Here is a 19596-nt window from a genome sequence, read left to right as displayed (position 1 = left end):
CTTCAGTACCATAATTTTGTTAATTTAAAGTAAAGAAGTGAAGTTAGTAGGCGTTTCCAAAGCGTAGATCTGAGAAAATGTTCAGTGAACATACAGATGCCCTGGTGAACACTCTGGGCTGCACCCAGTCCAGATCTTGCTGCACTGTTACTCCCTTATTTTGTTCTTTCAGGGCTGTGTGCTTCCAACAAGGAATAAGGTTGTATGTCACAGGGATGTCAGTATCAAAAACAAGCACAGAAAGGTGCACTGGATGTGAATGCTTAAAAAATAAAGTGGCTGCTGTACCTTACAGAGAGTGTCAGTAAACTCCACGGAGTTCCACACTTCAGTGTTCCCATACGTGTCAGGAGAGACTGGAAAATCCCTGTGCTCCCTGCTACGGAACAGACCTGACCCTTTGCAGTGGGAGAGGAAAGTCAGTCACTGCAGCCAGCACCAAGCCAGAAATCAGGTTTGCTGTTTAGTTCATAGTTCATATCCAAAAAAAAATCTGAAGAACCTGAGTGGAAACTATACCTTGATTTTACATGGAATCTTTTAATTAAAAATACCAGAGTGGTATGATTTTTTCCCAAATGAAAAACTTGTATAACTGCTTAAACAGAAGGGTTGACACTTTGAATTTCTTCTTGTGTAGCTTTTACCCTTCCACATGACCTCAGTAGTCTAAAGTGCCTTCTGGTTTTATCTGGCCTAGTTGGTATGTCCATTTATTTTGGATATTGGCCTCACTACAATTAGTCACCCCTGAAGCTACAGAACACATGCTGGATGATACAGCAAACATGAGCCAGATCCTTGGATCTTTGTGTCTGCTGGTCTGTCCCCACCCTCCCTGTAGCAGGCAGCAGTCCTGACCTGAGTTACAAGACTAAGGTGTTACTGGTTTCTCCAGCAAGCTCCATCACAATGCGCTCTTCCCTGGCAGTCAGTCTTATCCTCAGAGCAGTGAACCTCCGGTGAGACATTCGCAAGCTGTACATGTCCCTTTGTCCTGAGTGATGATGAACTTTTGCTTCCTGCCCTCTGCAGGATGCGTCAGCAGGACGTTGCCCAGGTCTGGCAGGACTGACCCACGGCAGCACTGTACCAGGGGCTTTGAGTGCGGGAGCAGAACCCAGAGGAGCTGAGCCTGGGCTGAGCACACCATGGGGGCAAACAGCTCCAGCAAGTCACCACCCTTTGATGGGAATGAGGACGGTAAGAACTTTTCCTGGTTGTTGTCTGGGACTGCAGAGCTCTCCAGTGCAGGCTGACTGCGAGGCTGCAGACTGTGCTGGGCATCCAGGGTCAGCAGGGCTGTGTGGAGGCAGCAGCAGCAGTGTGCCCATGGTCCCTACAGAGCTGCAGTCTGGTGTTGGGGTCCTTTTGCCTCCCCTCCCAGCAGCTCTGGAAGCAACATTGTCAGCAGAGGTTTGCTGTTGAAGTGTCCCTGGGACACTGCCAGGCACCTCGAAGGCAGGGACAAATGCTGCTGCTCTGAGGCTGCAGAGGTCTGTCCTGGAGGTCCCAGTGTAGGGAGCACTGGTAGGAAGGATGGTGGGAAGGTGGCTGGAGCAATGGATATTCCCATGGATGTTCCTGGTGGCTGCCCAGCTGGATAGGGCAGCCTGCAGGCACTGGGAGGCCAAGCCTGCAGGTTGGGTTGGCTGGAAAAAGAGTTGGAAAAGTACTGCTGGGAGCAGTACTGGAGGCCAGGGTCCCTGAGCTGCCAAGATTACAGAGACAGTCATTAAAAGATTGCTCCATAAATATATTTGTTGTTGCATGAGTCAGCTTGGTGACTGCCATATGGGCTTTCACCTAGGTACAACAACAATACGCGTATGTATATAAATACAAATATATAGTAATAAACATAAAATATATGAGGAGCTGGATACCCCATCAGCCTCTGTTCCAATGTGCCGTGTGGTGCCACCGCCAGTCTGCAGCTGCTCAGCTAAACCAGCTTCAGTTTCCAAATCATTAATTCAACTGCTTTCAGTTTTCCTTTGTTTTTCATATTTTTTTCCATTTCTGTAGTGCATAAGAAACCTGTGCTGTGAAGTTTTCCTGAAGATTTTATTCCTGGTGCATCTAAATGCTCAGTATTGGCATCTCTCATAAACAGTCACTTATGCTTGCCTGGGATAATGAGCAGTTCTGTTCCTGCCACCTTCCTCAGGGCGATGTGTGCTGGCTGTGGGATTTTCCTGGCAGTGGCTGGTGTCTGCTGCATCTCTCTCTGGGTTCAGTGCTCATACAGCACCAGCTTCTGTGACTGAGAAACACAATGCCAGGGAAGGCCCTGTCCTGACCGTGTCAGGTAGTTCACTGTCAGTTTGTTAGGTTTCAGTGGGCTCAGGGCCACCCTTGCATGCTGATACAGTGTGCAGACTACTGCAGTTCTGTTTCCATGGCCCTGCACAAATTTAAAAAGAGATAGTGCATTTTTTGTCTAATTAGTCATGTTTTAATCTACTGAGGGGAGAGAAACCCAGCTGAAACAGAGATGTCCCCCAGGGAATTTTCCATTATCTTGCAAATCAGTGGCCAGAGGCTGTATCACCTTAGATGTCACAATCTTGTCCTCATTCAGATTTCAATTAAAATTGTAATTAATTAAGAGCTTCTGGGTACAGTAGGAAACAGCACACTGCTCCATGGCACGGGCACATCCCTCCCCCAGGCTGCAGGGGTTGGGCACTGGTCCCATCTCTGAGCTGTGCCACAGAGACTTTTCCTTCGGGACCCATGAGGACCAGTGGAACAGCATAAGTTGTGTAGGTGCTCCAGTGCCTAATAATTCTTGCATACTCTTCCAAATTGCTGTTGCTGTAATTTCACTATTTTCTGTAGCACCACAATTTCTGTTTGAACTTCTCGAAGAGCTCTGTTTACCTTCAGCTGAAGTGGGGTGACAGGGTTATTTTTCTGTCAGCATTTCCTCTGAGCAGACAGTTGTGCCTAATAAACAAGTGAAACAAAAAGAAAATATAATACCCAGAGAGAAGATGCAAGGCTACAGGGTGATCTGATTCCCAGTGTAGTCATAGTGAGACCATACAAGAAGGCAGATTTTGTTTGTGCTGCTGCTGGGCAGAAGGGTGTGGGAAGTGTCCTGGGGGGTGGCAGCCAGATGTTCCCCCCAGCTGGCAGAGTTTGCCTGATCTGCCATTGACAGAGGCTGACCTAAGGAACTTGCCTTTCCGGCTGAACTGTAGAGAAGAAACCCTGTTAAACACATCAAGTTTAAACAGCACCCGAATCTTCAAAAAGAATACAGCATTTCTGGTGTATCCCTCATTTTTCTCAGCTCATAGGGACCAAAAGAAATAGCATGATACTGTCAAATGTTTGCTCAGCCATTTACTATTGCAATGTTGCTCTTTCTTGCAGTTACCTTCGACCATTTTGAGATTTTACGAGCTATTGGGAAGGGCAGCTTTGGAAAAGTGAGTGTTTTGGAAACTAATCACTGTGTGGGCAGCTGGAAATGTAGCTGGGTGGAAATGGATGAGTTGGAGGCTCACGTGAGAGTAGAGAACCAAAGCCCATGCATATCAGGGAGTCTTGGCCTGAGCTTCAATTCCTGGTACTCAGAAAGGAATCAGAGCCCAATTCCTTATCCATTCTGTAGCCGCAAATCATATTACATGAGAGTATTATTACATTAAAATGAAAAACGGATCAGTCAAATGATCTGAATTTCATTAGATTTCTCAATAAGCATTTTCTAATATTTCTCAGCAAATCAACACTGAACATCATGATACATTTTTGATAAAAAAACACAATCCACATGAAATCCTGGCAGATTTTTTTAGCACACTATTTAATGTGTTGAATGTTTCTCTGTGAAGCGCAGTGTTTGTTACTAAGCATCAGGTTCATCTCAAACTCCTGAACTATGGCGTAAACAAAGCCTGTTTTGTGCTGCACTCTCACAGGCTCTGAGGCTTTCCTTAAAGTCATGTTTCTTTCTAGATTTGGTGACATATAAGAAAGGTTAAAATTCAAAGCCCAGTTCTTAAACAAAGCCCAAGATTAACTGTGAACTGAGTGACGCTTTTCAGGCAAGTGAGGATCAGCTGCTGGTCGCAGAGTTTGACCTGCAGTTCTGTGGTGGAGGGGGCTCTTCCCAACAGTAACTAGTGTAGGAGGGATGGACATGGTGGTTAGTGAATGACATTAAATAACATGCTGACTTCTCTGTGATTCCCTGTCTCCCCTGTTGTGACGATAAATTTCTTCCTTTCATATTCCCCTCAAAATTTCTCTTTGGGTGAAATTCCCAAGAGATTCCCAGGCAGTGTCCAGTGTTGATGGATGAAGTTGTGCCCTGGCAGTGTGGGCACTGCCAAAGCTGCTGTAAACCACTCATGTCACTGGGTTTTACCTGCCCAAACTTGCTGACAAATCACCTCTGATTTATTCCCTGATCGCTCTCCTAGGTGTGCGTGGTACAAAAGACTGACACCAAGAAGATGTACGCCATGAAATACATGAACAAACAGAAGTGTGTGGAGCGTAATGAAGTGAGAAATGTTTTCAAGGAGCTGCAGATTATGCAGGGCCTGGAACACCCTTTCTTGGTTAATTTATGGTAAGAGGTGGCTCCTTGGCTCCCTGGTTGAGTCAGCACAGTCAGTTACAGACACCTTTGAGACCAGACCCTCTTCATCTGCTTCAAGCCTGTCTTGGGAGCAGCTGCTGTGTTCCTCTGACTGGGGCTCTTGTGTCAGGGGAATCCTGTTTTGTTAAACCAGCAATTATCTCCTTTGTCCCCCCAGACGGCACAAGAGAGTTTATTCATGTGCTCCGTTGCAGTGTCCCCCCAGGCAGGTATTGGCTATCACCATTACCCCACCTGTATTTGAAGGAGCTCTTTGCAACCACCAGCAACTTCTGGCAGCACGGGATTGATGGCCAGGCAGGGCTCTTTGCTGGCATTGACATTTCGTTCTCCTGAATTTTATTCGGACACCAGTAACATTCCGAGGGGTGTGAGCTCACATATTGCATGATGAAGTGTCCAATATCCTGTAGTTTCAGTATTCCTCTAGGGTGGTGGGTAATTACATTTATTGGAAAATTGATTTATTTTTAGAATAAGGTGGAAATTGTCAATGCTAAACACACACACACACACACACACACACACAAGAGTCTAAAAGATATTGAAGATCAAAAATCTTTGAATAATTCTCCCTTTTTGAAATCTCCTGTAACCTAAGTACAGTTCAGTGAACTCTCAGTCTTTTGCTGCTGTTGCCATTTAGAGTTGTTCTTACTGGGGTATGAATGGTAAAGGTGAAGCTACACCTCCCATATCATATCTCCACACTTGTCTTTTGTACTTGAACACAAAGTTCCAGGCAAAGCTCCCTCAGCAGCTGAGAGCTGACCAGTGTGTGTGTATGTAGAGACTGTACAGAGCAAACCATCCAAGTGTCCCTACTTCTGTTCTTGCCATGCCATCCCTGCCTTCAGGATGCCTTTAGCATTCCTGTGGCTTTCCTGCACTCTGTGACAATGGTGGGAAACGGAGCATGGAAAGGTCATGAAACTGTAATTTTCCAAGTAAAAAGAAATTATGAGTATTCCCAGGGATACCACATGTTCCTTTATTATCTCTCATTTTTCAATGGTAGTGCCCTTGAACCGTGTGTGCTGCTCTAGGTACTCGTTCCAGGATGAAGAGGATATGTTCATGGTGGTCGACCTGCTGCTTGGAGGGGACCTGCGCTACCATCTCCAACAAAATGTGCGGTTCCAAGAGGGGACTGTGAAACTCTTCATCTGTGAGCTGGTGCTGGCCCTTGACTACTTGCAGAGCAGGCACATCATCCACAGGTCAGCCAGGCCACAGGCTGTGCTGTGGGCAGGTTGCTCCTCCTTGATGTGAAACAACAAATAGAGGTTTAAGTGATAAACAACATATTCTCCCACGTGTGTTTGCCCTTTTGTGAAACACAAGGCTTTCCCAGGAAAACTATTTCATATGCAGCAGAGACCATCTGATTCGTCTCTCTGGAGTAGCTGCGAAATAGCATATTTGATTGTCCACTGATCCTGCAAAAATTTGTCTCTGTTAGGTTTTAATTAGCTGTAGCTCATTAATATCCATCTTGGTCCAGGGAGGGTAGGTGTCAGCACTCAGAACTCCTGTGTTCATGCTTGAAGGTGTCTCCCTTTGCCCCCCTCTCTGCATTGCACTAAAACATGAGGGCTGGACCCAAACACAGCTTTTTCCTGGATGAGGTAAATCCCTTTCTAGAAGTGCTGAGAGTTTCTTTTTGGCACAATTTCTCATGGCCAGTGAAAAAATGCATGAGCTCTTCCCATACCTTTGAAGACCTGCAGAATAGCAGAGGAGGAAGAGGTTTCTCCTGGCTGGGAGGCAGGGTTTGGCTGTGGATGCATGGACACAGGGCTCTTCTGCTGGTGTCATGGGCAGGGCAAAGCCCAGGGGCCCAAGCGTTTAGCCAAGATAGCTGCTGCCAGGGAGCAGGAACAGGAGGGACTGTGAGGGTCAGTAATTGCAGGGAGAAGGTTACTTCATTTAGAAATATCACTCCCGGTGAGCATTCTTGTGCAGCGTAAGAATTAAGCGTGGAAGGCGTACAATTGAAGTGGTCCTGGTTGTTGGTAGGGAAGGCAGGCACCGGTGGGAAGCTGGTGAGGGTGAACGCCTGTTCCTGTCCGCAGTGTCCAGCTGCCATGTCCAGGGCGTGAGGGCAGAGTGACCCCTTGCCTGTCCCTGCAGACACTGGAGCCTAGAGCTGGAGCAGCTCTGCTGCTGTGGGGGCCAGGCCCTGGGGACGGCTCCCACCTTCTCAGGGTCTCCTCTTTCATGCTGCTTCTTTCCATGCATGGATCTTTGCCCCACCATGAACAGGAGTGGGAGAAACTGCAGGTGAGGTCGCAGTGTGCTCTTCACACAGCTGCATGTATTTAAGGTAAATCAAGTACAACAAAACATGTATGGCAGGCTGTAAAATTTGTAAGTTATTTAATTAACACTGCAATGCCAGTTGTTTAATTAACACTGTAACCCAGTGGGATAGTATTTGATTGATAAAGTGATTCAGCTGAGTGAATTACACTGCAACAGCTGTAATTGGGAACATCAGGAGACAGGGAAGCAATGGCTTTGTTTGGCTGAACAAAGCTATGCAGAGACAGCAAACTCAGGCTGTAATTATTTCCCACCTAGATGTAAAAGAATGGGAAATATTAATATCTTTTAGGTTAGGAAATTGTATAACCAGCTTATAAAAAAGAAATATGCAAATTAATAATAACCAGAATTATCTCTGGTCATTGTTTGCATCCTGAGAATGATCTTACTGTGCTGGTAATTCCAGAGGCTGTATGCCAGACTGAGGGAGATCAGAAACAGCAGCACTAGAAATTGAATAATAATAATAATAATAATAATAATAATCGTAAAAGGAAACAGTTTCACTGTGCTTCGGGGAAAATCAGCCACACACCTGACACTGCTCTGTGCTCTGCTAATGGTGCCTGTCCCTATACTCTATGCCCTATATGATGGGATGGCACCAGGTAGGGAACCAGTGTTTATAACCCACTGGAAGTTGTTTGGGTGACAAGATGCCAGAGAACTGTAAGCTATTAGATGACAATGTATTGTGGGGTTTTGATTCCAGGTGGCTTGGAGAACTCAAACTGTATCCCAAGGACTGAATTTTTAAAGATAAAATCCTGAACATGCTCATTTCTTCACTTGGAACTGCTGGGCCTGGTGGGTAGCACCAGCTGGCACAGGGTCACTGCACTGTTGCCTGCCTCCTGCTGGGACCTTCTCTCTGGGGCATCAGCTGGCCAGGTGCTCAATGGGGCTGATGTAATGAGCTCATTAAAGCCAGGTAATAGCTTGTAAAGTCACTCAGGTAGACACAGTGCCTGTATCAGAGTATCAGGTGTATGTTTTCTCCCTTCAGTCAAAGTGTTTCATTACAGCATTGCTATAGGTATCATTTTGTGGGGTCCTTTTACTCAGGAATAAAACCTGTGGCTAACCCATTTAGATCTAGAGCAAAGATGTTAAAATGATTTAATCTGTAGTGAGTAAATGGGGGACCCTTCTCAGTAAGGTATCATAACAGATCGAAAAGTAACAGGAGGAAAAGGACAAGAAGACTCTCCAGCATAACTGTGGGTGGGCTTACCTGAGTGCTGCTCCCCAAAGCCCTGCAGCCTGCACAGGGGACCCACTGCCGTGGTGCTCTTTGGTTAGCCACTCTCTTACCATGGATCAAACAGGAACATCAGAGCTGAGAAGCCCGAGGCTCTGAGGGTGCAGTGTCTCTGCCAGCATCCCAGAGCCTGGGCTTTCCTGGGGTGCCAGCAGCCGTGTTCCCTGTCACTTCTCTAGGCTAATGGCTGTCTCTCCTTTTTCCCTCAGAGATATCAAACCCGACAACATTTTACTGGATGAGCAGGGTAAGTGCCAGGTGCTTTGTGGTCATGCATCTGTATAAAAGCAGTGGGAGACAGGAGACACAAGCTGCAGTCCTTGCTGCTGCCACCGTTTGGGGCTGCACTCCCTCCCTCAGCCTAACTGGGAGCAGGAGCATCCCATCCTTTTGTGCTCCACTTGTTGTCTCTCGCTTTTTGAGAAACAGTGTCTTGTACCTTCAGGGCACTGGGTACCCAGTGGTGCTGTGGTGTTTCTGGGGTGGCCTTGGTGTTTTAACCAACACCTCCTTTGGCTGTCTGACTTGATGGCGTCCCTGCACGGCACTGGGAGGGACCCTGTGTTTGGTGCTGCTTGAGGCCAGTAGCCCAGCACACCCGAATTTAACATATTCTTGGTTCTTGTTTAAAACTTACTCAAAACGCATCATTTGAAGTGCAATGCTCGTGTCACTGCAGGGTTTGTGCACAAACAGAATTTATTATGGTGCAACAGATAAACCTCATTCACAGATTTTCTTTTTCCTTGAGAATTTGGCATGCGGAGGGAGCTCTGAAGAGGATTAGGGGCTGGGTATGTTATAAATGTTGCCATCAGTTTTTCTATAGTCTTTCTTGGGCAAAACTCTTGACTATATTCTTGCACGGCTCTTTAGTCACATTTTTTTCCTGGCGAAGATCTTGCAGTGAAGAGTTGTCTGATATTTATTAGTTTGTAACTCATTAGATAAACATTTTGTTAGCTCTTTTTTTTTTTTTTTTTTTTTTTAATCCAAGTAACTGGCTTGTTGTGAGAAATCTTCATTAGCAGATAGAGCAAGATGCTTGAAGAGAACACGTCAGTGCAGGGAGGAGGCATACCTGCATTTGTTGTCCCTTCAGAGGCTGTGGCAGAGATGCTGCAGCTCCCGAGGGAGGCAGTGCCTGGCTCGGTGACAGGGTGTGTGTGGCCAGGGTTGCCTGGCAGCCCCGAGCCCAGGCTCGATCCGTTTGCATGTGACCTCTAATTTCAGAGCACCGGTTGATTACTTATTTAGGAGCTGGCAGCAAAGTGTCTTTGCATCCAGGTGCTGGAGCCCCTGTCCTGCCTTGCTCAGTCCTTCTCTGGCTGTTGCCCCATACACGGGCTCCGGGGAGCCCTTTCCTCCCTGGCGTGGGGCACCGCCCGGGCTCCAGGCTGCCCGCCTCGTGTGGCACTGCTTTTGGTCCGTCCTCACTGCTGGATGCTTTGGTGACCCACCGGTGTTCTCCCAGAACTCTGTGCCACACAGGCTGGGATGACACGGCTTCCCGAGAGGGGCTGGGATCGCCATGGCCGTGGGGATGTAGGTCAGCACTCCCTGAAGAGGGAAAAAAGAGAGGAAAAGGCTCTGTTCATCCTGCAGCTGCATTCAGCCCAGGAGGACACAACTACTAACTTCTATAATGACACTACAATTCGGGATGAGCTTTGAGTCTATTCTCTGCTCACTGTGATTTTTAACTCTCTTGTAGAGCTTTCAGAGTGTTTTTTTCTGGGGACATACCCTTGACTCCAGTGTCCTTTTGCCTGTGACTTGTCGTAATTCCTTTTCTTCATCCATGGCAGCGAAGGTTTGTTTTCTGAGGCACATAGAAAGCTTTGGACACACACAGAGTTATTTTTTTTCTTTGTCCCCAAGGCAGCTGTTATTGTAGCTGCGTGTTTATCAATATTTAGCCTAATAGATCGTGGCTGGTTTTCAGTATCTCTTTCCCTGTGGCACAGAGCTGCAGCTCCCCATTCTCTCTTCTCTTCCCTCACCAGGCTTTCACACCTGGGATCACAAAACAGATGCAATTTGCAAATTCGGTTTCACAATGTTTGAATTTCTGTCCAAGCCTCTTTTGCTGGCCGCCAAAGGTGTTTTGGTTCCATTCTAGAGGCATCCTCTAACGAGGAAAATGGAGGGAGTGCTTAGTGCCTGGAACTCCAAATGGCAAACAACTAGGAGGCCAAACATCAAGGTTTTGGGGATTTTTTTAAACATAGTGGATTTTTTTTCTGTAAGAAAAGTTCAGTTCTCTTCCCCTAAAATACAGGAAGACTCAAAACAATCATCACTAAATTACTTCTTGGAGAACTCTTTTATTTTCTGGTTCCCCAGAGGGAAAATAAGGGGATATTTGAAACGAGAGACATCTGCAAGCAGCCTGCAAGCTGAAGTATTTTGTATCAGTTCTCCCACCAGATTTTTTTTACCTGGAAACTCCTTTTCATGGAGTTTATGTTTCTGATTCAGAGCTATTTCTTGTGTGAAATTAAAGCCAAGCCTGTTCCAGGTTAGCCTCTGTCTTGCAGGACACGTGCACATCACCGATTTCAACATCGCCACGACGCTGACCAAGGACAGCCCTGTCACCACCATCGCTGGCACAAAGCCCTACATGGGTGAGAACCAACGGCACTTACATGGTCTTGAGTCACCGTTTTGTGGGCTTGGGTGGACTGCCGTGGTGGGACACAGGTGAAGACACTTTTGATTAGAGTTGGGAGTCTTTTCTTCCTGATCCACATCAAAACATACACGGTTTGAAGTGAGGAGCACCTTGGAGAGGGGATGCAGGGTGGGGACAGGAGTCCCTCCCCAGAAACGCCTCAGTGCTGCTGGGGAATGTGCATGTCCCTCTTCACGGACAGAGGAGATGCTTAGGCCACCTTATGGCTAGACTGAGTGAATGTGCTTATTCCGGAGCACATTTGTTACGAATGAGAGGCAGCTCCTGTGTCAGGAAAAGGAATTTGTTCCTTTTGGGCTTTGGGGGCAGAGAAGCACAGAGAGTTTCATGTGGAGAGGACTGTGGGGCTACTGGGTGGCCGTGGAGCAGGAGCATGGCAGCACGGGAAGGGCTTGGATCTGGTGTTCTGTGTTGCTCATTTCCACTTGGGATTTCAGCAAGGCAATTTTTCCCCCTCCCTGTATTTCACAGCACCTGAAATGTTTAGCTCCACAACACCCACCAGCTACTCCTTTGCCGTGGACTGGTGGTCACTGGGAGTCACCGCCTACGAGCTGCTCAGAACTCGGGTATGTGTGGGGCTTATGGCCTGCTCTGTCCTCGGACACACTGTGGGGAGGGTTAATGCTTTGTAGCAGAGATGACACAGCCAAGCTGAATTCAAGGCTTTGGGGGTTATCGCAGCAGAGGAAGCAGAGATCACATATTCACCAGGGTTCTTGTGATCATGGCTAAGAACTCAGAGAAGCTGCTGCAATACAGGACAGCATCTTGTGGCAGTTCCTGCCGCAGCTCACAGCCTCTGAGATGGTGTAAGTGGGGCAAGGCAAAGAAGCAACAGCCTCTAAAATCTGGGCTGCAATATCCTTTACTTGGAGCGTCTATCCTGCAAGGAAAAATAAAACTTGAAAAAAAACCTTATTGCTGTTGTAACAAGACTGAGCAGTTGAAGCAAATGATGGGGAAAGCCCAGTCCCCACCTGTGCCATCAGGGCTCTGCTGCTAACTTGGGCAAGGTTGGGAGCCTTGCAGATAGACAAATACATCAGTGTTTTGAAAATGTTGAGTAAAAAAGCGGGACAACATTTTAGAAATTACATTATTCTAAACAAAAGAATGTAATTTAAAGAGGAACGTTTAAGATCTTGTGAAGCACAGAAGCTTCTTTCCGTATGAGTATGCAAAACGTGGTTTTTAGAACCTCTGTCATCAGTCTTTGCAGAACACGTTCTGATTAACAGATTTTTTCATTTGAATTTGTGTCTCAGTTGTGAGGGATCAGTTTAGCAGACATTGAGGAGATGTGGTTGTCTGACCTGTTTGGTAGCTGAAGCAATGTACCCTCTGTAAACAATGCAATATTTGAGTTTCCCACCTATAATGCTAAATGAATGGCAGGACTGTGCATCACGTTGGTTTTTGTCTCGATGGCGCTGTGTCTAAAGGCAGGAGCAGAAATGCTGTTTTGTGCTCATCCTTGATGGCACAGCGGCGAGGTGGTGACACCCGGGGGGTGACAGCCGGGGGAGTGCAGGGAGACCTGGAGGTCCATCAGCGTTGGCACACGTCAAGCGCACTGCACCTGATCTGATCCCACCGTTTATGGCTACTATTCCTCAAATGCACTTTTAATACCCTCCTGCCTTCTTCCCCCCGTCACAAGGTAAAAACCTGTGAATCAAAACTTTCAAGATGGAAACACTCTGCCATTTTAAGTCCTCTCTCCAGGTAAAGCAGCAGAATTGTTGTAGATGGAAAATAAACAGGAAGGCGACTTCACCTGCGCCGTACACTGCATGTGTCACTGGCTGTGCACTGCGTGTTGATGCAGGAGGAGCAGAAGGTGTTGATGACCACAGAGCAGAAGGGACTGTTGGACATTTGTCTCCTATTCCCTAGCATTGTCCCCAACATGAGGGAAGAACATCTGACAGGGCGTATCAGGAGTGCTCTAACCACAGCACTATGTGTCACAGCCTAGTGAGATAAAAACACTGAAAAGACCAAGCAAATTCCCACTGGCTGATAACTCTCCTGGGGTTTGCTCCTGCCTGTCCTGCTGTTAAATGCCCAGTTATTAGCATAATTCTTGCTGACATTTTGTTTTTTCAACTGAGCCATGATCACACAGGGAGAGATGTCCGGCAGGAGGCTGGACAGTGAGACTGTGCCAAGCTTCTGTGCTCTAACCAGACTTCCCAGGGAGTCTGAAAAGCAGATCAATTCAAGTGCTTGTCTTGTGGTGTTTCCCACAGAGGCCATACCACATTCGGGCCAACACTTCCACGAATGAAATCGCTCACGTGTTCAGGACAGCCACGGTGATGTACCCGGCCGCGTGGTCCCCGGACATGGTGGCCCTGATCAGGAAGGTGAGGGGGCTCCCGCGGTTCTGCACTGCACGGTGGGAAGCCCTTGCAGGTGGTGGCCAGGCCAGTGACTTTCAGAGCACACTGTGTGGTAAATGTCAGCTGCAGGAACGTGATGGCAGCGAGCAGTGCTGCATCCCGGGCTGGCAGTGGTGACAGCCGCTGCTGCACCTTCTCTAAGGACATGGGCAGCCTTGGCTTCCAGTTTCCGCTATAACTTTGCACTCTGGAATTAACTGACTTAGAAGCAGATATTGATATATGTGTCAATAAATTTAGCCCAAAAACTCCTCTTTTTTTAATCCTCAAGAAATATTTTTTATCAGTAATGGAAACATTTGCAAGAAGTGCTGACATTGTTGTAATCCTTTATGCACCACTGCAATTTTTTTTTCAAGAAAGCTGTTATAAAAATTGCTTCAAAATCATTACTGGAATGATTTTGAAGCTGAAATCCCATTTGAAATGAAGCCATAGCTTCAATAAACAAGACTGTAGCTTAACAGTGGCAGCGAAGCTGAGCACTTACTCTCTACATGGCAGCACTGGCAGCAAATTTTAGGGAAGCGTGTAAATAGTTTTTTAATTTCAAATAAGTGTGGGCAATGAAGTAGTACTTAATGTAGCTTTCAACTGGTTTTTTTTCCAGATAATATATATATGTGTTCCGTCATTTCTAATGAAATAGATGATGAAACGTTCTAACAAAAAGAGGCTGCCAGTTCTTTGCTGAGACAGAATCATGGTGTATTTTCCAGGAGGAATATTGCAGAATATCTCCATTTGCTGAAAATTCAATGCAGCCAGTATTTCTTTAAGCCTAACAGTAATACAAGAATATTTGCTGCAGATGTCCTATGTGTTGCTATGCTGGCAGTTGTTTCCTGGACCACAGCAGGCCACAAGCCATGGAGGCTCCCTTGTGAATAAATAATACAATGTCACAATTATTTAAATTTCCCAGTGCTCCTTTGCATCTGGTTTAACAGCAATCTGTACTGTATATGAAGCCAGCTGTGGCTCCTTCCTGCCTCAGCCATCTCCTGCGGCTTTCTGTATTCACTGTGGGCCCAGGCGTCAGGCTGAGTCCCGAGCTCTGCAGAGGGAGCTGGGGACAGTGCTGGTCACTGGCTGTCCACCAGCACGAGGAGGGTGTGCAGGTCACCCTGCCTGTGCCCTCCCCAAAGGGTTTGGATCATCTGGTTTTCCTGCTGAGTTTTAGGAGTGCATGGTGTCAGGAGTTCACGCAATGTATAATCATTGAACAGCGACGACTTCAACCCTTTCCTTCCACACAAGTAATCCCTAGAGCAATGTTTAAAAATTATGAAAATAAGCAGTGTGAAGGCATGCTTTCACACTGGAATAATACTGCTTTAGTGGAGTGAGAAAAGAGGATGTCTTGCTGATCCAGTATTAAAAGCAGAACACAAATGCCCGAGTGGAACTCCCCAGTCTAAACAAATGCGTATTTTTAACACTGGACAAATTGTTTAATGCCACTGTACTGCCTCATTGCCTGCTCGTACAATGGGGACAAAAGTAATTGGTAAAAATAGGAATAAACAGAGGCAGAGCTTGTGAGCCTGTCACATACCCTGGTGAGGGGACTCTGAGCCGGAGCAGGAGAGGCTCTGGTCCAAATGTCAGCACTGATGTGGTGTCTCTGGCACCATGTGCCCTCAGCTGTGCTCCACAGAAGGTGTGCCCTGTGGGGAAGGTCTCATCTCTTCCCTTTAACTCTTGCAGTTGCTCGAGCCGAACCCCGAGAAACGTTTTTCTCAGCTGAAGGACATCCAGTCCTTCCCATATCTGTCTGATGTGAACTGGGATGCTGTTCTCCAGAAAAGAATAGTGCCAGAATTCATTCCCACGGTAAGGCCATTTGAGTTTAAAGGTTCTTCACACCCAGCACGGGGACACGGAATGTTCTGCCAAATTTCCACTGAAACATCAGGTGTCACAAGGGGAAAGGAGAGACCAGGGCAGAGCTCTCTCTTCCCTGAATACATAGGAAAGAGTAATGGAGGGACACTACAGTGTGGGTGCCCCAAAACTGGTCTGCCCTGTTTGTAATGTTCCCAGAATTTCTGGGTGCAGAACTGGTGTTACAGCCCACTGGGCTGTGCCTCTGTGTGGGATGGACAGTGCCTGGGAGCCCTCTCGTGCTGACCCATGCTCTGAGCCCCGCTGCTCCCCACATGCAAAAACCCCGTGCGCCAGGATGGGCTCAGCAGCAGCCTGGACATCACCCACCACCTTATTGAACTGTTTTCTCCTGTCATGCCTCCCCCAGCAAGCTCACTGGTAACAGTAAATAGCACATACTCTAGATTAGTGTTTCTGGGCCTTTTTAAATTGCATTAAAACATCACACAAGAAACATAACCCTCATGGAGAATAGTTCAACTACTCCAACTAGTTTTCAGTAGAAGTTGGGCTAAACTATGAATATTTGTTAATTGCATATCCACCCTTCTTCCTGGGTTTCTCAGTGGTGGGTCCAGTTCTGTGTTGCCTGAAGACTGGTTCTGCTGGGCTGTTGTGCTAGTGGCCAGGACACTCTCGTTGCCACTCCAAAGCAGCTAAAGGGCAGAGTAGAAGCAGGAGCACAGAAGGAGCCACTGTAAGACCTTGAATATGGCCCCTAGCTGAAGGCACTGATAAAGTGTAATCAGGAGTATAGCCGGTGCTCTTGGCTGCATGTGCAGTTATAGTTCGTGCATTTTTTTACAAAATTCAGCTCCCTGATGCAGCCCAGATTATAAGAGACTCTTTAAGACAGGCTCTGATCACTTAAGGGCACCTCTCTCTCCCCTCCAGAAAGGCAGATTGAACTGTGACCCAACCTTTGAACTGGAAGAAATGATCCTGGAATCCAAACCTCTTCACAAAAAAAAGAAGCGCTTGGCTAATAAGGAGAAAGACACGAGCAAAAGCAATTCATCCCAGGTGAGAGCAAGCAAGTACAAGCATGGGGTCGAGGAGCTCTTTCATTTTTCAGTGATTGCCATCTAGCAAGACCACAGCAAACTTAACATAATTTTTTTCCCTTGTGACCAGTTTTATTCCTAAAACTGTCCCCCATCTTCGCTGTGGTGAAAGGCAGAATGTGTACGCACTGGTTTCTTGCAAGAGGAGAGCCTTAATGCCATTCTCCCCTCTGCAGGGCTAAAGGTGCTCTGTGCCTAACATATTCCCGTGTCTCATTGAAACTGTCCTTGCAATGTTTTTCCGTGTCAACTGTGAATTTATTCCCTACCTCTTTTATTTTTCCATTCCAATGTGAAAGGCCAGCCACCTCCAGAAGCACCTGGAAGTGCTCCAGAGGAACTTCATTGTTTTCAACAGAGAAAAGTAAGTTTTGATCCAGAGGCAGCAGAAGAGGCATTGGCCCTTGCCAAAGCCTTTGACAGTTTTGGGGGGCCCAGGGCTGGGGGCGCTGAGGGGAGGGGGCTGTGGGGGTCCTGTTTTGGAGGAGCTCGGGGCTCTCAGAGCTGGGGAAACTGTGGAGTGGGTGGCAGCTCATGCCAGGCAGTGGGGAGCTCCAAGGCAGCTGCGCCTCTGTGGGGTCTTGGCACTGCCTGGGCTTTCCCTCACAGCTTAATCATCCTTTTCTGTCCCCAAGGGTAAGGCCCCACCATGGCAGCATCCAGGAGACCATGACAAAAAGTGGAGCCCCACACAGGGAGGACAATCAGAACAACAAACTCTGAGAAGAGTGCAGCCCCTGCAGGGGACGTCCTCATGGGGCTGGGGCTCACCCACCCATGCACCTTCACGATGTCAGGCCATGGACTTGCCCCCTGCTGCGGGGACCCTGCCAGTAGCCCAGGGCACAGGGGAGAGCTGGGGCGCCCACCCCTCAGCTTTCCACCCCACAGCCAGAGGGTCGTGAGCACGGGGGGAGGCTGTGGGGGCTGCCTTGCAATTGGCCACAGTTGGTTTATTATGTTGCCTTTTCTGCGGGCAGGAGTGGGACCACCAGACAACGGATAAGACAGTGCGCACCGTTTTGTCTTGGCTGGCAGGGGGCACAGCCCTTGGTGTCACCATGCAGGCAAACTGCTGCAGCGCTGAGAGGTGCCCACAGCCGTGCCACGCCTCAGGGCTCTGCAGAGGTTGGCGTTCCTGCGTGGATGGGCTCATGGCTGGCTGCCCCAGGGGGAAGGGCTGGCTCCCAGGTGCAGGGTCTTCACCAGTGCATTGAGACAAAAACAGCCTTTGCTTACAGACAGCTCCTGCAAGCATCCTGTGAGGGTGGGCACGGGAGGCTGGAGATGATCTCTTTCCTTAGTTGGGAGGAGGCAGCCAAGGTTTCCTGCCCATTTAGCACTCTCTCCATGTACCCAGCACAGCTGGCATGGTGGGTGGTCAGTGTGCAGACAGATGTGGACACCAAGTGGTAACAACCAGGTGCTGGTGAATCCAGATGCTTTACCATCTAGCCTGAAAAATACATTTACCATCAAGTTAAGCTGCTGCAGCTCACTGACTCTGATAGGGTTTGGCTTCCAAAACCAGAGGGGAATTTCAATGTGTATTTTGAATCTCTCTTCCACTGAAACCACATTTGATTTAAGCAGGGACTGTTTTCAGGAACAACCGCACTGCTGGCGCGGTCTTGCCAAGACTGAGATTGGCCAAAGCATTGTTACTGCGGTAATGCCGGGAATGATGCTATTATTTAAATGCTTTGACAGGCCTGAGGTTTCACCTCCTCCTTTGACATTTTTCCCATTCTTAGCAATGTAGTGAATGCATGATGAACTCTTTGCCTCCCATTAACCCGTGTGTCCCTGCAGTGGCTTGCAGCGGGTATCCCAGCATCGAGCAGTGCAGTTTGGGCCTAAAAACAAATTAGTTAGGTGTCTTCTGTGCTCTGGCCCCACCTGCAGTGGTCTGGTGGTGCCCCAGCTGGCTGCCAGCCCCTCAGGGTGCGGGGGTGAGCGGAGGGCCGCCGGCCCCGCGGCCGCAGCGCTGGCGGTGCCGCTGCCTCTCCCTCCCCTCTCCATCTGCTGCGGCCTCGCCACCTCGCTCCGCGCCGCCGTGCCTGTGGAAACAGCCCCCGGGAAAGGCCACCCCGTTCCGCCCAGGGAGCTGTAATGCTGGAGCCAACAACTTCATCAGTAAGTGGGTGTCGGAGTCCACAATGAGTGTCATTGTCACGGGAAAGTCACCTTTTCCTGCTTAGTCACAACACAGCCTTCCCTGCTCCATCCGAAGGCGCCCCAGTTAATGTCGCAGTGTGCTTGCTCTCCCCTTCCCCAGCCATGCTGGCTTTCAAGGAACAGGACTTCGGAGTGGGGTGGGGACTTCGTGTGTCTGCCTTTGACTCACCATTCCCAGGAAGGCTATCCAAGGCCTCCAGCGTTCTCCATTGATCCTCTGCTCTCTGCCCAGTCCGACAGCAGGCCTGGCCCACCATCAGGTGGGACTGTGCTGACAGCTGCCCCTGTCTCCTGCACAGCACATCGCTATCGTTGCCTTGCTCTGGTGCAGGTAGAACTTCATATACAGCAAGTGTGTTTATCTGGAATCCCAGCTCTGCTCCTCATTAGGGAAATTGCTGCTGCTGCTGCAGAAACACCTCTCCACTGGCTGGTCAGAAAAGCCCCAAAACAACTGAAATACTTAAATGGTAAGAACATCGCAAATTTAAAAATTCCCCAAAGATTTCTACAGCCATCTCTCTATTCCCCTCTTCCTCTGTACACAGAGGCACAGTCTCAGCTTAATCTCTACCAGGCAACAGAAAAAAGCCTTAATTACTTAATGGAAGAACTTCACAAAGCTTGTAAGCACAGCCTTCCCCACCCCAGCACCACTATTCTGGCCTGGCCCCTAAAGGACTGCGGCAGGGACAACTTGTCCTGCCCGAGTTGCAGACATATAAAAATAAGTATTTCCACATCAAATACTACAGACGGGGTAGGGGGGGGAGTGTATTTGTTTAGTATAGCCAAAACTGACCCTTAATTTTTGTAATCTTTAAAAAACCATCACTTTTTTTGCGTGCTTCGCAAGCTTTAAAGGACAGTGCCTCTTGGTCTAACAGACAATGTCTGATGGAAGGGGAGCATTTCACTGACAGGAGTCCACAGAAAACAGCCTCCAAGGCTGTCCAGCCAGCACGACGCCAAAGCCATGCCGTGTGGAGTCAGTCCCTGTCAACACACAGAACAGGCACATCTTTTGCCGGGCAGTCACAGCCCATGGCGGCCAGGCCAGGCTCAGACTGATCAGGCTTTTACAAATACTTGCATGGCGCTGTTCTGCCACTACCTTTACCTTCGCCTGAGAAGTACACCAACACCCT

General features: G+C 48.1%; 1 protein-coding gene across 1 annotated transcript; it reads left to right on the top strand.

Moving 5' to 3' along the window:
• Positions 1–383: 383 nt before the first annotated feature.
• STK32A (serine/threonine kinase 32A) lies at positions 384–18189 on the top strand. Its single transcript, XM_066197338.1, has 13 exons — positions 384–454; positions 1036–1203; positions 3385–3440; positions 4440–4591; positions 5668–5841; positions 8420–8457; positions 10751–10840; positions 11380–11477; positions 13164–13280; positions 15027–15152; positions 16101–16229; positions 16570–16634; positions 16906–18189. The coding sequence occupies exons 2-13, from the start codon at positions 1152–1154 to the stop codon at positions 16991–16993; spliced, it is 1185 nt and encodes a 394-aa protein (XP_066053435.1). The 5' UTR covers positions 384–454; positions 1036–1151; the 3' UTR covers positions 16994–18189.
• Positions 18190–19596: the final 1407 nt, after the last annotated feature.

This window comes from Chamaea fasciata, unplaced genomic scaffold (genome assembly GCF_029207755.1).
Source record: "Chamaea fasciata isolate MVZ Bird 193981 ecotype frontalis unplaced genomic scaffold, bChaFas1.0.hap1 SCAF_15, whole genome shotgun sequence".
Taxonomy (NCBI): Eukaryota; Metazoa; Chordata; class Aves; order Passeriformes; family Sylviidae; genus Chamaea; species Chamaea fasciata.
Note: the sequence above shows the minus strand (reverse complement) of the source record. Positions and strands in the feature narration are given on the sequence as shown.

Excerpts from the sequence above, each read along its gene's own strand:
- STK32A (XM_066197338.1), top strand. The coding sequence starts at position 1,152 with ATGGGGGCAAACAGCTCCAGCAAGTCACCACCCTTTGATGGGAATGAG. Across the intron at positions 8,458-10,750 it reads CATTTTACTGGATGAGCAGG|GACACGTGCACATCACCGAT; the intron begins GTAAGTGCCAGG and ends TCTGTCTTGCAG. Across the intron at positions 11,478-13,163 it reads ACGAGCTGCTCAGAACTCGG|AGGCCATACCACATTCGGGC; the intron begins GTATGTGTGGGG and ends TGTTTCCCACAG.